Source organism: Accipiter gentilis, chromosome 23 (genome assembly GCF_929443795.1).
Source record: "Accipiter gentilis chromosome 23, bAccGen1.1, whole genome shotgun sequence".
NCBI classification, from domain to species: domain Eukaryota; kingdom Metazoa; phylum Chordata; class Aves; order Accipitriformes; family Accipitridae; genus Astur; species Astur gentilis.
The window spans coordinates 20330670-20348569 of record NC_064902.1 but is presented as its reverse complement, the minus strand read 5'-3'; the positions used below and the strand labels follow the sequence as shown (position 1 = coordinate 20348569).

Genomic DNA, 17900 nt, shown 5'->3' with positions numbered 1-17900 from the left:
CGCCACTGAGAAACTGTGAAAGCACGGTGAAAAAAATGTCTGCCCTGCAAGGCTTGTGCTCACAGGGCTAGGAGAGGTTGAACCAACTTTTGTCTCTACTCATCGCTCGTTACCCCCTCCTTAGCTGTTCCTTGTCCCCATCTCCTCCTGCCTGAGGAACCCACCCAAGAAGCGGCCCAGCAAAGACGGCTGAGGGCTCGTCCTCGGCCCGCTGCCGTCCAGCCCACCACGCCAGCCCTTCCGCAGGCCCGAAGGGGCAGGGGGGGAAACTCTGGGCAGGACCAAAGCTTTTTGGGAAACGCCGCTTCTTGCCACCTCGGGAGTTTCGCAGAACCTCAGCTCACGCTTTCGGCGGAGTCGATAGATCATGGAGGGATGGATGGGAACGTTTGCGGAAGACGAGGGCAGCGCTGTCGAAACACCTTCGGCTCTGGGCGGGCTACCGACCTGACAAGGAATTCACACAGGCGGCAGCCGAGGTGTTCGTGAAGGCTGAGGGAGCCCCGTGCCCGAGCAACGGGCACGGCGCAGGAGCCTGCTCCCGCCTGCCCAGCCCTACCGGGTAACTTCCAGGCTTCGGCCGCCCGGCGGGGCGAGGCAGCCTTCGGCCGCCCTTCCCCTCACGGACTAGGCCTACGCATCCCCCGTCCCCCGCCGGTAACCTGCCGCCCGGAGCCCCGCTCCCGCCCCGCGGTCGGGACGGGGCCACACGGGCCACGCTCTCCCCTCAGGGGCCGCCGCCCGCAGCAGGCCCCGGGGGCCTCCAACCCCGGCTTCCCTCCAACCACACACACCCACCCCCCCCAGCCCTGCCCCGGGGACGAGCAGGCGACGGAGCCCTCCGAGGGGGAAGGGACGGGAAAGGAAAGGGGCCACCGCCGGCTGAGAGGAGCCAGCCCTCCCGGTGCGGGGGGCAGCGCCCGCGGCGCTGAGGGAAAAGAGGGAGGGAGGCGGCCCGAAGGGTTTCGGGGGGGTGGGGGGTGGGGGTGGTGTTTGCTCCCGGCCGGGGGCGGGTGGGACCCGCCGGGGAGGCGGCGCGGGGGGCGCTCCCCGTTCTCCTCCCCGTTCTCCTCCCCGTCGGCGCTGGCGGCGGGGCCGCCCCCATTGGCCGCGGCGCGGCGGCGAGCTCCGCCCGCCGGAGCGGCGCGGCGCGGGGAGGGAGAAGAGGGAGGAGGAGGAGGAGGAGGAAAGAAGGAGGAGGGAGGGCGCCGGGCTGCGCTGCGCTGCTAGTCTGGAGCGGAGCCTGGCAGCGGCAGGAGCGGCGGTGGCGGCGGCGCGGGGGTGAGGAGGAGCAGCCGGAGCCTGCTGGACGGAGGCAGCCCCGTCCCCCTCCCCTCCCCCTCGCCTCTTTCTTTGTGCGCAGGGCAGGGGCGGCCCCGATCCATGGTCATGGGCGACAAGAAGAGCCCGACCAGGTGAGCGGGGGCGCGGGGGAGAGGCACCTAAGATGGAGGGAAGCGCGGTGGCGGGGTTGGGGGGGGGGCGAGCCCGCCCCTGCCCCGCCGCCGGGCCCGGCCCGGCTCGGCTCGGCTCGGCTCGGCGCTGAGCGCGGCGGGAGGGGATGGCGGTGGGTAGGCCCCTGGCTGGTAGTTGCGTGCGTGTGCTCCGCCGCGGGGGAAGCGGGGAGGAGGGGGGTGGTGGTGGGGGGGTGGCGGTGAGGGGCTCCCAAGATGGAGGGAGAGAGCGGGGAGGGGGGCGGCGTGCCCGCGCCGCCCCGCCAGGTACGCGGGGGGCCGGGGCGGGGGGCTGCGGGTGGGGAGGAGGAGGAGGAGGAGGCGGGAGGAGGGGGGGGAGGCAGGCTCCTAAGATGGAGGGAGCGTGGAAGGGCAGCAGGAGGAGGAGGAGTGCCGGTGTCTCCCTGCCTGCCGCCGGTGCCAGGGCTGGTCTGGTGTGAGAGCAGCCATGGCGGCTCCGCTCGCTCGCACTCCCGCTCCGCGCACTCGCTGCTCCCAGACAAAGGGAGGTTTAACAAGGTGGAGGAGGAGGGAACGCGCCTCCCAGCCTTCAAACTCTCCCACCCACCCTCCCACCCTTCCCTCCGAGGGAGGGGGGCGGCCCCCGACGCGGTGCGGGGGGCCGCCGGGGGACGCGGCCGGCCCGGCCCGGCTCGGCTGGGTTCGGCCCGGCCCGGCCCGGCTGGGCCCTCCCGCGGCGCGGGGCCGGGGCCGGGGGCGGAGCGCGGCGCCTCCCCGCACCTCTCCGGGCGCCGGCCCCGGTAGGTGTTTGTCGGCTGTTCCCGGGCGCGGGGGGAGAGCGGCGGTGAGAGCAGGCGCTGGGTTTCGGGGCTCTGTAACATGGTTTCTCATGTGTGTGTTTTCTTTCTCTCCTCCTCTCCCTCCTCCTCCTCCTCCCGCCGCCTCCTCTCCTCCTCCCCAAACACACACGTACACACACACACACGCTTCCCCTCTCCCTCCCCCTCCTCAAGGCCGAAAAGGCAAGCCAAACCTGCAGCCGACGAAGGCTTTTGGGATTGTAGCGTGTGCACCTTCAGGAACAGCGCCGAAGCCTTCAAATGCAGCATCTGCGATGTCAGGAAAGGCACCTCCACAAGGTACGTCCGCACCTTTCGACGCGGCTTTCGCCCCGCGCTGGGCTGCGCCGACTTGTTGATTTATTCCCCCCCCCCGCCCCTGGATATCATCGGCTGGTTACATCCCCCTTTCCCCCCTGATGCAGTCCCTTCTGTCCCCGTTCAAAAGCTTGTGGATTTTGAAAATTCTCTTTCAAGCGTTTAATTGGAGTTGGAAGACATGTTTCGTGGCTGTGGTAGCGACCTGAATCTTTTTGTTGTTCGGTGCTTTTTTTGTCACTGAGGTACGGGACCTCTTGGAGATCCACAGCCAGCCAGAAACGTTCTGACTGTGGTTTGGGGCAGACGGTTTTCTGTGGTTTGGGTGGAGATTTACCTGTGTTTCTACAAGCGTAGAAATGATTGAGGATTAGGGAGCGAGAAAGGAAACGGCTGAAACTAAAGATGCCACGGGAACAACACCCCCCTTCCCGAGATGTTGATCTCTCGGTGTCTGTTGTCATCTGAAAGGAATCGGCTTTGTGCACAGTGTGGGAATGGTGCGGATTTCTGAAAGCTTTAGCTGTCAGGTCTCTCTGAATGCCCTGTGCTGAGTAACTGTGGAAGTCTTCATGAGATGGTGAAGCTGACATACAGTAGTTAATTTAATCTCAGACACCACCACCACCCCCACCCCCCCCCAACTTGCACTCTCCCTGTTAATGGGTTCAGAAAGTTTGTCCTGGAAATATCAGTTGGCGCTAAACCAGACATGTGGCGCTCTGCTTTTTCTTTTTTTCTGATTTGTTCTACCACGTTGACTTCTGATTTTGTTCATATTGTGCCCTCCAAATTTGAGTTCCCGTTGCTTTGCCCTGCCAAGGAAGTAGTCCGTAAGGTTTCCGTTGCGAAAGGCATCGTTTTCCTCCTTTGAGTGAAGCAGTGTATTGAGATGCTCTCATCAGCAGGCTGTTTGCATGACTTGGCTGTCTTGACTTGATTGACAAAGGAGGTGAAAGCGTGTTCGGTCGGTTATTGTTCGCACAGTGCTTTAGACAATATGAAGTGCCTACATTTTTAATGGGAGCATGCTTTTGGGCCATTGAAACTCTCCGAGTTACAGCAACAGAGTGCTGTAGTGCTTCACTCTGTGTTTTATGATGCATGTCGGTTACAAGTATCTCTACCCTTTTTACAAAATATACAGAGGTGTTGAACTTAAAACAATTTTAAATAGTGTAGTTAGAGCATTGAATAAGGTCGAGCTTTTGGGACAGTAGTGTTCTGTATGCACCTAGAGCTGATTCTTCACTCCTTTTGTTCAGTCTCATTTTGTCATGCAACTAAACCTTCACAGCATGCTTGATTTCTGTGGGTTTCTGTTTCCTGGGCTTCCCTGTTGGCTCAGGTGAAACACGTTGATCCTGCAGTTGCCTGGTCTTTAACTGTGCTACTACAGTGCGTAGCCTTGCAGTCACTGCAAGTTCTCGCAGTGTCACGTCAGGCATGTGCATGGGTGTTTGTAGGAGGAAAGCCTTAATAAGATGTAGAAGCCCATATGGGTTGTATCTTGTATCAGACTCGATCGTTTTCATTTGGCCACCATGCTGATGTTCCTTCTGAGAGCAGCAGCTTTCTCTTGCATGGCTTTTTTTTTTATTTTATTATATATATATATACATGATAATTTTCAAACTGTTTGTTGAGGTAGTAAGATGTTTTGTCTTTTAAAGGGCCATTAAGAGGGATAGCAGTTGCTGATTTCAGGTTAAGAGCTGTAGCCTTACTTGCAGATGGGATTCTCGGGTCTAGAACATTGTACTTCTGTTTAGCTTTTAATGGACCCTTATGAATGGCTTCTAATTTTAATTCATTTAATTCATCAGCTTTCTATTCATTTTTTTCTGCTTTTTAAATTGCTTTTGTTTGTGGAATTTGAGAAAGTATTTAAAATATTCAATGGACCATCATGTCTTCTTGCATATTTACATAATTTATGAATAAATATAACCGAAAGCAGGAGTGATTGAGCGTTGTGAGGGAGCGCTGTATGTTGAGAAGACCTGGGAGGTCAGAGTTCTTTGTTGTGGTATTGCTTTGAGTGTTACAGTATGTGACGTACGAGTCAATGCCGGGGAAATTCTTCAGAATTTTTTAAATAAATGACTGATGTAAAGACACTTAACGAGTTATGATTGATAATTTATTACTTGAAATATAAGGTGTCTGATGAGCTTGACTTTTAAGTTGCAATTTGACAAGTTGATGACACTTTTCCACATTTAAAACTGCCATGCTTCATTAAGGCTTACTTCAATAACACTTATCGGAAATTTGTCAAACTCACTTTTTAAAAAACTCAACAAAGTAGTGAAAGACATCACAAACATCGTGAGGCAACTGATTTTCATCAAATTATCACGTGCAATTACAGTATGCCCAGTTTTTTTATTAAGATCTGGCATGACCTACTTCCCCCTCCCCCTCCACTGTGAAGCCAGTTTTTTTCTGTAGAACTTACTTTGGCTGATAGATATTCTCTTATTTGAGAGCTAGTTAGGACGCTGGCTAATTCTCACTGTGTGTATATTTTTTCAGACTCGATGTAATCTGTTGGTGTGTGGGAGGGGTGGCTGGCAGCGGTTAGAAGTTTTACTTTCTCAGATCCAACTATCCCCCTTTCCCTAGGATCTCATAAAAGGAGTTTCAAACGCAGTGAGTTTTAGAGTTGACCTGCCAAGTCAAAATCGCTGTATATGCTAAACAGTTAAATTGCACCTGAATACTTTTCAAGGGGCTGTTTATAAATATTTCAGTTGCACTTTTAAATAAAAATGAGGTCAAATGCATCTCAAGAGAATTGGGAGTTGTCGTGCAAAGATTACATTAAACCTGTAGTACTTGCTTGAATACTGGATTTGTTACTGTATGTCACTAACTCCCTTTCCACAACTTTATTCTTGCTATTTTATGGTTAGACTTTATTATGCTCTATTTAGGCAAGTATGTTGCGTTTTTCTATGGTTTTCCTTCTGTGAGGATCATGGCAAAGATAAGTGATGTTCAACACAACGTTCAGTTGGGCGAGACAATGATTTAACTGGCTAGCTTGGAAGTGAGCAAGGGTAATGTGTGATACTTTTTTTTTTTTCTTTCTTTCCTGGAGTTTTTTGTATTGGTGTAATGGCACAGGGACCTGGTGCTGGCCACCAGTTCCACTTGCGTTCTGTGGCTCTTCTGGTGGTTTGCTCTGGTGTAGTCCACCAGCTCCTGCACACAAGAGAAGGCTTGAATTAAAACTTCTGCTGGGAAGTTGCTCCACAGATGCGTGTTCCCATCCATTACTCCTTCAAATGCAGAAGGAAGGTTTACTTTGGATTTCCTAGGAACGCAAGGGCAGAATTTGGCCTTGGTATTTCCCGTTATGGGGAGCTCTGTGCTCCTTTTTGAGGGTAGATGATGGCTCCCCGCTTCCATTTGTTTTTCTTAATGGTATTCTTTCTCCTCTTCCCCTTTGGTTCTCTGATGGTTTCCGTATGTTGTGTTCTTGTACACATCTTCTTGTAGATTCCTCTCTTCTCTCAGGCATGGCTGTGCAGAGTGTTTCTACACGGGATTGCTTTCGGACAATGTTGTGAAGGAGAGTGTTTTCCCCCTCCCTCTGATTTCAGAGGTAGTTACTGTTTCCTGAAGCTTTTGTTTTGGATAAATAGGCAAGTGGTGCGATGCGATGGAGCTTTCCTGATGTTAATTTTTCTCTAACTTTAGGATAAGTGCTTTCCTTGTCCGAACTTCACATCCTCTGTCATGAATGTGCCTTGATTAGAGAGAAGTGCACTAAAAAAAGTCAGTGGAAGATGCCAGAGCAACAGCTGGATGTCTGACATGCAGATTAACAAAACAATGGGATGTTTTAGTACAAAATTAACAAGTTGTAGTGTGTATGTCCTCTGCAAGGCATGCACTTAGTAAGCATTTCTGTTGTATCTGTTGCTAATACCTGTATGCCTAAAGTGCAGGATTTGGAGTTTGCATTGAGTGATTTGAACATACTTTCATTGTGGAGTGCTCAAGGAGTGTATGGCCCTAGTGCTTCACTCTTCTGCCATCCTTATTTTTGAGGGGAGGCCCAAGCTGAAACTATTCATCATAATTTTAAAATTAATTTTTTCTTGTGTGGAACAGGTGTCTCAGATAGATAATGCCCTTTGTTCCCCTTCAATTCTCCAAGAAATTCCTTTGCGTGTTTGCAGGATCTAAGTTAGCACCTTGAAGGACATAAACTACTGTCCATGTCACCATTGAAAAGCATTCTCTTGTTCTGCATCCAAGCTGAGCTGACCAGAATAGACACCAGATAGTCCTGCTATTCCTGGAATGGGGAATCAGGCTCGTGATCCTGACCTCCATACAACCAATATATGCCCTGCTTATTTGCCATGTATTTATTTGCAGGACTGTTCTAAAAATGCTTGCTATGGTGTGTAGCTGTGGTGTAGGTTGGAAGCAAAGTGGTTTCATTCAGTTCTTTCAAGTTAAATAGCTTCACCTGCATTAAGGTGGGTTTTATTTAACATCATAGCTGGCCTTTAAGTGGGTTATTTTCTATAAAAATTGAGTATGTGACTAGTCCGGAAAAAGCTGTTGTGGAAGAGATGTTGGTGCCTTTACTCTGGAATATTTGTTTTACTAATTGGCCATTTAGATCTATGGTTAAATCATCCCTATTTTCCCCATTGATCGCTGAATTTAAATGGCAGTTGGATCATGTGGAGCAAAGTGTGATCTGTACCAGCCTGGAGTTGTGCCAGTGCTCCATGGGGCCATCCAGATCCCGAGGACGTACCCCCTCGGGGACTGCTTTGTTGGTAATGGATGGGAACAGTGTAATTCTGTCTAGGTAGTTTTAAGCGCTGGAATGCCCGATACCTATTTGCAAAATGTTTGCCCACATGCAAGGAGTTCCTGAGACCTCTGTTGTCTCAGACGTCATTTACCAGCACTGTCTAAAAGTAATTAGCTGTTACTTTCTGAATTTGTAGATGAGTACTTTTGCTAAGTCTGGCAAACCCACTAGGGCATAGGAGCTAAGGTCAGGAGGAGCCTTTTGTGAACCTAGCATTTTTCAAGCAGACAGTGCTGATGGTTCGCAGCAAGCCCCAAATTCTGGAGCTGTGGTTTGACACTACACTAAGTTTGACTTCATCGCTTGTGTTGCGGACCCCAGGTGTCTCAGCCACGTGCCTTGGAGTATTGATCCATTATAAACTGACTACTGGTATGGATTCATGCTACACTTCTTTTTAACTAGCATAGAGTTAGTCTGTGAGACTTCATCTGAGCAGATGAGGCTGTTCAGCTTCAGGTCAGCTATTATCTGTCATCCTGGTGCAAGCATAACCCTGGCATAAGATCTGTCTTGTACTTTGTCTGTTTGAAAGAAGTAAGAGTTGTGTCCTGATTTGCTCTTTGCTGGTGTTTGGCTCTGGCATTAATTATCTCATTGCCATCACCCCAGGATTTCTCTTGGGTCTCGGCACCTCTGGGAAATCATTCTCAACAGGGAGGATCCTCAGTATTGATGTGCAACACCGAGACAATACCCCTTTGCTATAGTTGTCAAATTTGGGTGCCTGAAATGCTGTAGGTGACAAACACAGTGGGTAGTGTGGTGGCTGCTGTGACTCACTTGGCTTCTAGCACTTCTTGTTTCTGTAGGTCCTGTTACAGAATAATAGCTATACCTGTTGTGCTTTTTTTATTAGGGAAAAAATAAGTTGATAAATAATATTGTTAAAATAAATAGTAAAATCTTTAGTGTGGATAAGGTGTTACAATTTTTATGTAGATTACCCATTTGGGTTAAATAATTGTGGGTGGTAGGGTTTAATATTCATCTCTGATTTCTTCTGGAGACTGTATAAAGATCTAATAGATGAACTGTGACACTGAGCGTGTCAATCTATCACTGGTAATATGCAGTGTGGATATTATTAATTTTTCCCTTCCTCCATAGACTGCTTTTTTGGGAGACGGGAATCTAAGTCAAAGTATTTATGTGTGTGTAGGAGGAGAGGGCGTGCAACTTTCTTTTATTGCTGTAAACAGGCGTTGTATCCACTGGGATACTGACCCCTGGCTCTGAGCAGGTCCTCGTGGGGAACTGGTAGGCAGAGGAATGTGGAGCAACTTTCTCTGCGTGCCTTTCTTAATTGCCCTGATTGTTTCATGTTCCCATCAGCTGGCTGCGGGGGGACTGCTGCATTTGCACGATTGGTGTGTGTAATTGCACACTGATGTGGGTTCATCTTGTAAGTGGAACCTTGCATGAACTGGAAGTAAGAAAGTGTGCAGTGTTGCCTGGAGTAATAGTTGAGAGGAGGGAAGCGTTGGATGCGAAGCATGGTTCTCTGCAGCCACCCTCGGCTCCTGCAGGATCTTGGCTGACTGTCCTCTGCTGCATGTTGGTGTTCCCCAGCAGCTTGTAGTGCTGCGGGGCTCTTTTTTGGCTGAACTGTTAGGTCCCTGCAAAAAAATGCATGAGACCCAAGAGGGATGAAGAATTAAGAAATGTGCTGTGGGCTAGGTGGATTGTTTTGGCTGGTGACATCCAGGTTTTGTGCTGTAGCTTGGATACCCCTGCCGTAACTCCAGGCTGTTTCACTGCTGCTGATGAATCAGGTGTCACTTGTACTCTGGCTGCTGCGAGACCCACTTTGCGTTAGCAAAGTGAATTAAATGGCTTTGCTGTTGGTAGGCTCGCTGTTCTTTGCTGTGCTGCTGCTCCTTTTCTTCCTGCTCCATCAGGCTTGAACGAGCACACAGGTTCTTCCAGGGTCCCTCAGTGAGAAACACAGAAGTTCACGGCACTTCTGGGGAGTCCTGTCGGTGTGCAGGAATATGGCAGCGGGGCGAGAGATACGGCTTGCAGAGTGCTCCTGTGTTGGGCAAAGGATGCGCTCTGCTTGTCCTCTATTACGTGCAACTCTCCTTGTCTGCGTAATTCTTCTTAAGAGGAAACCCACTGACCTATTTTGTGGGATTTCGGGTGGTTCTGTAGGTTAGTGGGTTCCAGTCCCGCAATGTAGGTCACTTGCAAGGTGCACTGGAGTTTCGTAATGCATAGCTCTGACCTGAAATAAGATTCATACAGACTCTCTCTGTGGCTGTGTGTTGCAGCTGTACTTTATGTCTCTCTTTGGACTGGCCGCCTTCTTCACAAGGTAGTAGGAGAAACCTGGGCGTTTCCAGAGGGGAAGGGGTCTTGCAGGTGGGTGTGTGAGTATTTATTGAAAGTGTGCTTGTTTCAGGCAGGTAAGGGCAAATTATCGTTATTGCCATTTCGTATTTATTAAGGACACAGCAAAAAAAGCAGACTGTGAATACTGAGTAACTCGTACATGCTACCCTAAGCAGATGTCCAGGATTACACAATACGACAGAAATAATGTGGAAATGCCTCCATTACATTTATGTAAGTTCCTTTTACAGCTGACACATGCTAAATACATTGATTGTCTCTTTGTGCATACAGATTTTTTTTACATCAACCAGAACTCCTTTCACACTTCTTTGGTACATCTGGAGGTACGACCAAATCCTTAACATTGCTCTTCCCATAAGCCAGCTATTAATTAGGAGCGTGTTCTTTGTAGCAGAGTGCTAATTGGTACATCAACAAATTCACTGCCTGTTAAACATGCGAAAGATTGTAATTCTGACTGGCTCAAATATAAATGAGAGAGAAAAGCACCACTTCTCCTTGCTGGCCTGGTAGATTTTGTTTGACTGTTCACTAACTTGGTATCTTCAGAGTCAGGTGAATGTTAGCTCCTTCCCAGAAAAAAACAAAATGAACCGGCTAAAACTGGGCTTTGTTTTGATAGTATTTTGTTATTGAAGTGCTGCCTGTGTTTCTGAAAGTTAAAAGTACACCCACAGCCAATTTTCTGTTAAGTAATACTGGAAATGCATGAGAAAAAAGGGTTATAGGGATCTAAAGTACGGATTGTGAAACCAGGAGGCCTGATTTTGAACCGTATGTGGTCTTACTTGAGACGCTGGCCTGGGATTGTGGAATAACCCCCTATACTACAAGGATCAAAGTACTAAATTTGTAATTATGTTCTTTACTGCAGAAGCAGAAGTCTTGTAATAGTCGAATTGATGTTAACCTTCTAACTGATAAACATTTTGTACCATACATTTTATGGCAATTTCCTGAGAGCTGAAAATTAGGTAAGCACAGTGTATGCTTTCTGTCAGTTGCTATATGGAGGTGCAGACTTCGAGAAACTATATTTACAATTTATGTAGGATTATGGATGTGGCGACACGGACAGTGGGATTGAGTGCACCCTCAGCAAGTTTGCCACTGACACCAAGCTGTGTGGTGTGGTCGACAGGCTGGAGGGAAGGGATGCCATCCAGAGGGGCCTTGACAGGCTGGAGAGGTTTGCCTGTGCAAACCTCATGGAGTTCAACAAGGCCAAGTGCAAGGTCCTGCACATGGGTCAGGATAATCCCAAACACAAATACAGGCTGGGCGGAGAATGGATTGAGAGCAGCCTTGAGGAGAAGGACTTGGGGGTGTTGATTGACAAGAAACTCAACATGACGCAGCGATGTGCACTTGCAGCCCAAAAAGCCAACCGCATCCCGGGCTGCATCAAAAGAAGCGTGACAGCAGGTCGAGGGAGGGGATTCTCCCCCTCTGCTCCGCTCTGGTGAGACCCCACCTGCAGTACTGCATCCAGATCTGGGTCCCCCAACGTTAGGAGGATGTGGACCTGTTGGAGCAAGTCCAGGGGAGGGCCACGAAGATGATCAGAGGGCTGGAGCACCTCTCTTTAGGGCAGCCTTCCAGTACCTAAAGGGTACCTACAAGAAACCTGGAGAGCGACTTTTTACAAGGGCATGTAGTGATAGGACGAGGCAATGGCTTTAAACTGATAGAGGGTAGATTTAGATTAGATGTAAGGAAGAAGTTCTTCCCTGTGCGGGTGGTGAGGCACTGGAACAGGTTTCCCAGAGAAGCTGTGGCTGCCCCATCCCTGGAAGTGTTCAAGGCCAGGTTGGATGGGACTTTGAGCAACCTGGTCCAGTGGAAGGTGTCCCTGACCATGGCAGGGGGGGTTGGAGCTTGATGATCTTTAAGGTCCCTTCCAACCAGACCATTCTATGATTCTATGTTCAGGAGTTCTAGAAACTTCAGTTTGAGGATCTTACCAGGTTGGTTATCTTTAAATGGAAGCAAAACAAGTCAGTTTTGGATTCTGTTTAGGGCTAAACAAGGAATAAATGTTTAGACATGTTTTCTCAAGCAGATTGTTGTTTGGGATGCATTGCTCGTAATGTGCAGAGGTGCTAAGTGAGACAAAATATTTTGCCTGAGATAAAGCTGCCTTCAGATTTATATTGTTGAGTAGACAGAGATGAGACTGATCATAATCTGAAATATTTTTCCTGAACTAAATTATTTTTGTGCATGTGGAACTATGTCCAGGTAATTCATCTGGAACTTAACGTGGTCGGATTGGGGAGGTGGACCGAGGATGTAGAAATACTAGGATTTGTTGACTTCAGTGATGTTGTAAATTAATCAGAATGCTGCCTGATAAGTGAGCGTGGGTTACCCCCTGCACCCCGGTCCCAAATGTACAGCCTTTTTTAAATTATAGGGGTAGTTCTTAATTGAATACCATTGCTCCCTTTTAAATTTTTTATTATCTGTGTGCTAAATAAATACATGGAAGGATTTGTATTTTCTTGTATCTGTAGGTGTCAATGGGGATAGTATGATGTTTGTGTGATTTGAGCCTGTGTAAAAGAGGCTGGAATTCACCCTTTAGCAATTTAGCAAATCAGTTACCTAAATATCCTCAGGTTGCCATTTTTAAATCTGTATGATTGTATCCACTGTGGATTGTCTGTTTTAATTTGATCAAGAAATTTATGTCTATGGTAGGTGTTTCATTCCTTTGTTTAAAAAAATAATCACCTAGGTTAGCAGAAGGACATAAATCTTACTTGTCCTGGTTTGACGAAGCATGCATATATGTTCAGGTTGTTGGAAATGTGTGTTTCTGCTGAAACATTTGGCTCTAATTATATGTCTTGGAGCTCTTATTCTGAAAGTGCTTTCACTGTTTTTTCGGAAGTGGTACTGAGCACTTTCTCTTCCCTGAGATGAGATTTCAATAAGAGAGGTAATACATTGATGGACGATGGCCCTGTGATGGAGTCAATCAGCCAGTGCAGTCATTTGTCTCCTGGGGATACAGGGTAGAGCACATCATTAGCAGCAGAAAGGGAGGCTTTTCTCTGTAATGCTAATAGGGTGAGGAAGCTCTGGTTGGTGCCTGTTTGCTGCTATTGCTGAGTTATTACAGGTGCCTTGTGGAGAAAGAAAACTGTTTTCATTTGTTACCTGTAACAGTCATGGGTGTGGATCAATTTAACAAAAATACTTAATAAGCTCTAGGAATTGTTTCCAGTTCAGTGTGGTATTAGCAATTTGTAAACCTATATTGCCTAAAATTGCTTGTCGTAAAAAGGGTGAATTATTTTGGGGGAAGTATGTACATATTGTTGGTTTTACACGCAAGTAGCTTGACTTGTGTAGGAAAGATTGGCAGCTGCCTGATGCCAGCGTGGGATTTGAAGGACGGTATGTCTTAATTGGAGGAGAAACGTTGAAAGCGAAGCTGGTGGGTTGCAGAAGTTACTCTAATAGTGTCTCACGGCATCGGGTTTCCGTCAAAGCAAAGGGCAAAGCACGTGGTAGCGACGGCGGGTGGCTCGTCCGAGGGACGGCTGGGTGCCATGCTGTTGTGCGGTGACAGTAATAAGTCAGCTCAAAGGTAGCTTGGTGTGCTCCAGCTGGTGGGCATCATCCAGCTTTGACCAGGGAGGGTGAGTTAACCTGCCAGTGGCTCTTCCTCCATGGCTGCTTTGCTCCTTTCTGGGCTCTTTTCTCTCTGTGGAGGTGGTATAGTGGTGGTCCCATCGGGAACGAGCATGGGCTTGCCCCAGGGTGGGCAGGAGCGCTCTGTTTACGGCATACAGGGCTGCAAACCTTGTATAAGCAGTATCTTGGTGTCCAGAGATAGTTAATTCCCACGTGACACGTAATGAAACTGTGAATGTTGGCAGGGAAGCGTTATTCTGGATGGCTGGTGGGTGTTTCTGTGTACCTGCCAGTGCTGCGAGGGGGAGGTGGCACCCAGGGCAAAGTCCCTACCACATATGGCTTATAGGAGGTTAAGTTAATTTTTGGAAAACACTTGGAAGTTCTGAAATGTCTTCTTAAAAACTGCACATGAAGTCAGACTTAAAAAACAATGTTTATCTTCCTTTCTCTGAACTGTATAGATAATCGTTTAAAAATAAGAGCAAGGGCAGCAAGAAAGTAAATGATGATACAACTGCTGGAACGGCCTGGTGGGTAGGCTTCGTACACTTTGTTTCTCTGTCACGTACAGCGATGTCTTCGCTCCTAAAGCACCAGAGGAATGGCACAGCTGTGTGCTGTATGGGTACTAAAGGCATGGGATTGTGAAGAGTTGCACAATTTGACGTGTGGGTTAGCAGAGTGAGGAACATGCTTAATCATGGGTGTGGGAATACAGTACTCTGGCAGCAATTAAGAGTCATTAATTAGAAGTACTTATTACCGGATGTGACTCAAGTTAGTTGTAAGTTGCTTAACTTCTGAGGTCAAGAAGATTTAATGCATCTGAGACGTGCATTATAAGTGTCCGTGGGACTATGGGGCTATCCACAGGGACAGTCTGTAATACCAGAGCTCAAACTGTGAAATTTTGAGGTTCATTAAATGACTTACTGACAGTGACCATTTTGCAGCACCTCTACAAGCTGGGAACCGTGCATGTGCATTCAGAAGTTTAGACCTGTGAAGGGTTTGTTAAAGCTTCTAGGTTGCATTGGCTGGGAATGTCCAAGTTGTGTGCTGGGAATTTATGCTGCTGTGCTGAGAGTCACTATTATTCAACCAGCATTCAAAGAGGCGATAGTGAAACTTTATGATAAACAAAAGCTTCTCTATCTGTATGAAGAGGATGACTTTTTTCCAATTACAAATTAATTGATACAAAAATCAACAATGAACAGGGCAGTGCAACATCGTGCCTGTATGCCGCCTACCTAGCCTGCAGATGCATGGGAGATCACACCTTCGTGTTCAGCGTACACGTTTATAAAGATGTAAAATGTGAGGATAGTCTCACTGCTTGTGCTTGGAAGAGGCATTACGTCTGCCAACGGCCAGGCATGTCAAGCAAGTTATGGAAAATGGTCTGTAATAAGGTACCTGTTACAATTCTGTGCCAGTTCTCAGGGTTTTTCCTAATGTGCAGGGAGAGTGAGGGATAACACCTAGCAGTAGTTTGTTTTTATTTCCATCTCTAGTTTTTCCCCTCATGCTTTTTTTTTTTGCGTTGTAAGCCAGACTGACTTTCCCACTGGCACTCTGAATTCAAAGCGATGAAATTGTACAGCTATGTACTACACTTACTTGTTTTTTTAAAAGCTTGTTGGAAGCATGAGTGGCTTTTTTTTTTTTTTGTTTTTACACGAAGGCATACAGTGTACGGAACAGGTTTACTTAGTCACGGGTGTGGGCATATGGACGCTATGCTAAGAAATTAGCTTAATAGCAATTGGTTGCTTTATTTCTGGGTGTGCTAGCATTTGCAATTCCGTCTTGGTTTGACAGGTAGTTGACGCATGTGGAGAATGTGACCTTTTGCTCTTTGCATTGATTTTTCTGAATCGTGTCCAGAGGCTGCAGAAGTCAGTGCAGCAGTTTTGTCAGCTGCAAGGGCTGGATCAGGCCTCAGAGACCAATGCCTTGAGAAGAAAGGAATAAGTTGACATGAAACTTAACATGGTTATCCTCTGTGATCTTGCTTTGTTCCAAGACTATTTTTTTGCAGGGAGATGTTTTTAATAGATAAAAAAGAATTGAGAAATGGGTTGTATTGTAGAAAGCCCTAAATGACACTCGGGGGAAGAACTTGGTCTGTCTGTATAAGTGGAGGACTCAGACCACTTGTTGCTCAGTCATCCTCAAGCCTCTGAAGTTTGAACAGGGGCTGAGACTGATAAAACTTTGGATTTGGTTGTTTTGTTTTTTTTTTAAAGTGTCATAGATGGTGAACAAACATTTTCTTGTTTTTAAGCAGAAAGAAACAAAATACCCAGAAAGTCCAAACATATTCACCAAATTTTGCAGGGTTATAGTTCTCAGTGAGTCTCATCTGTCTAAAGTTTAGTCTTTCTACTGCCAACTGTATAAAAATCTTGGTTTTGATGTTGGTGTACAAATACGCTAGTCTCATATACTTACGTGCTCACTTGGATCAAAAAGATTATATTCCTTTTCCATGGAGTTGTATCTATGCCTCTGCTTATATAGCCAGCGGATTATTAGTAGGTAAGACGGGTCGATTATCAGTGTCTTGCTGCTTTTCTTCCCTGCTCTAGTTTGGAGTATTATTGTTAGCAGCTTTTAAAGTAAGGTTCCTCCTGGAGGAATTTCTGGCTCAAGGCAGAAGTTTTCTTACCAGTTCTGAACTACTGGGACTATTGTCTTTTTTGAAATCCTATTCATCGCTTCACAAAACTGTTACTAGTACATCTTGAATCATGCGTAGCCTGAAGAATATCCTGGGGGTAGGGAGACATAAATAATTGTTTAATTGGGCTGCTCTGCTCCATAGCTTATATCATGTTGAGTATTTGGAAAGGACTGATTTTATTTAGTGTTTTACTGTAACAATTCTCTGAGTCCTAAGCTTAGCATTTATCTTAGTAAAATTGAATGCGGTGTTAAGGAAGACATGCAAATGTGTTTTGACTTAAGCTTTTAATTTGTAAATAAAAATGTTGCAGATCTCTCACCTTTCAAATGTTTGGTAATTATGCTAACTAAAGTCTTATAAGGAAAACAACATCCTATTGGAAGGAAAAAACTTTGTGATTAACACTTACAAATAGTTAATTACTATTTTTATATTTCATTAGATTTATGAAAAAACATGTTTTCAATGGTTGTTAACAGAGATGGCAAACATCTGAGTAATGTATCAATGTTGTTTTAATAAAGAATACATTGATATTCACCTAAAAATTCACTTTTAACATCCAGCTCTTAGGCTTAAAATGAATGTGAAACTTTGCTTTTTATACTCCAGGAAAACATGCTCTTGTGCTGAAAACACGCAGCAAAAGCAATCCCATGAAAATCAGAATAATAGAGTACAGCCATTGCAAAATATCATTACAATAGTTAAGTAATTATCCCACTGCATGACTTAGCAAGAGGATAAATAATGCATGTAGAATTGTGTTGGAGCTTGCAAGGAAGATTCATGCTGGCAGAGTGGATGGGAAGGGTGAAGGCAGAGCACATATCCGAGGAGGGGGTCTGCTGGGTTCGTTAGCTGATGACTGAAACCTTTCAGTGCCTGTGATTAAAAAAAAAGATGCTCAAGAAACCTGATTTTCTGCTTTTCTTACAATTTCAAGGTGGCCTTTGGGAAGAAATCTTCCTTTGCTGTGTTAGTACAGCTTGACTCCTGCTGCTTCTTGGAGCTGCCCGCCCGGTCTTGGATGGGTGGATGTTTGGCTTTGGGGTGCCAGCACAGCCATCCTTTGGGGGATTGCCTTTCGGGGTAGCGGAGCGGGCACCTGGCAGGGTCCAGCTGTGCTGCTGCCTTCCCTGGAGAGCTTGCAAAGGGTGGGAAATTCCCAAGACAGCACTGCCTCAGGGTGCTGATCCCAGTGGCTTGCTGCCTCACCTGGTCCACCGCTCTTAACTTCGCTGTATTTCACCTACATTCTGTGTGTTACTGCTCTATAGGTCTGGGCTGCTCCTCGTCTGCCGTTCATTGGGCCGAGAGAGCTGCTTAGCACATTAATGCGAGGCTCGGAGTCCCATCGGCAGCGTGTCCCAGCCCCTGACCGAGCTGTGAGTCTGGTCAGCAGGAATATTGGCTGTTTTGTCAGTGGACAGATGAGGGTTTTGATTTTTTCCTCCTTTCAGCTAGAACGGAATACTCTGAATCTGTCAGTTGCTGTCAAGAGGATTGTACTTTGGATTAGTGAGCTACTGGAATCAGTTTGAATCACTGCAGTTAAAAGCATGCTGAACAGCGGTGCAATTAATAGTTATATAATGTCATCAACAAGCTTAGGGAACTAGAATGTAACCTGGAAAGAAATACAGCCCCATGCAATCCCTGTATCGCCTAAGGACCACCATGCATTTAAAGGATGATGTCTTTCTTCTTGGGGCCATTATGGTCAGGGCAGGTTTGTTGCTGTTGTGTTGGTTCCATCACAAGACGTATGGAAGCACCTTTCT

General features: G+C 47.0%; 1 protein-coding gene across 1 annotated transcript in view; it reads left to right on the top strand.

The window, feature by feature from the left end:
* Positions 1 to 1182: 1182 nt before the first annotated feature.
* Positions 1183 to 17900, top strand: part of RYBP (RING1 and YY1 binding protein) — a 43774-nt gene continuing 27056 nt past the window's right edge. The window contains exons 1-2 of the mRNA XM_049827096.1: positions 1183 to 1415; positions 2429 to 2554. Coding sequence (XP_049683053.1) covers positions 1384 to 1415; positions 2429 to 2554 — 158 coding nt within the window. The 5' untranslated portion in view covers positions 1183 to 1383. The remainder of the gene's footprint in view (positions 1416 to 2428; positions 2555 to 17900) is intronic.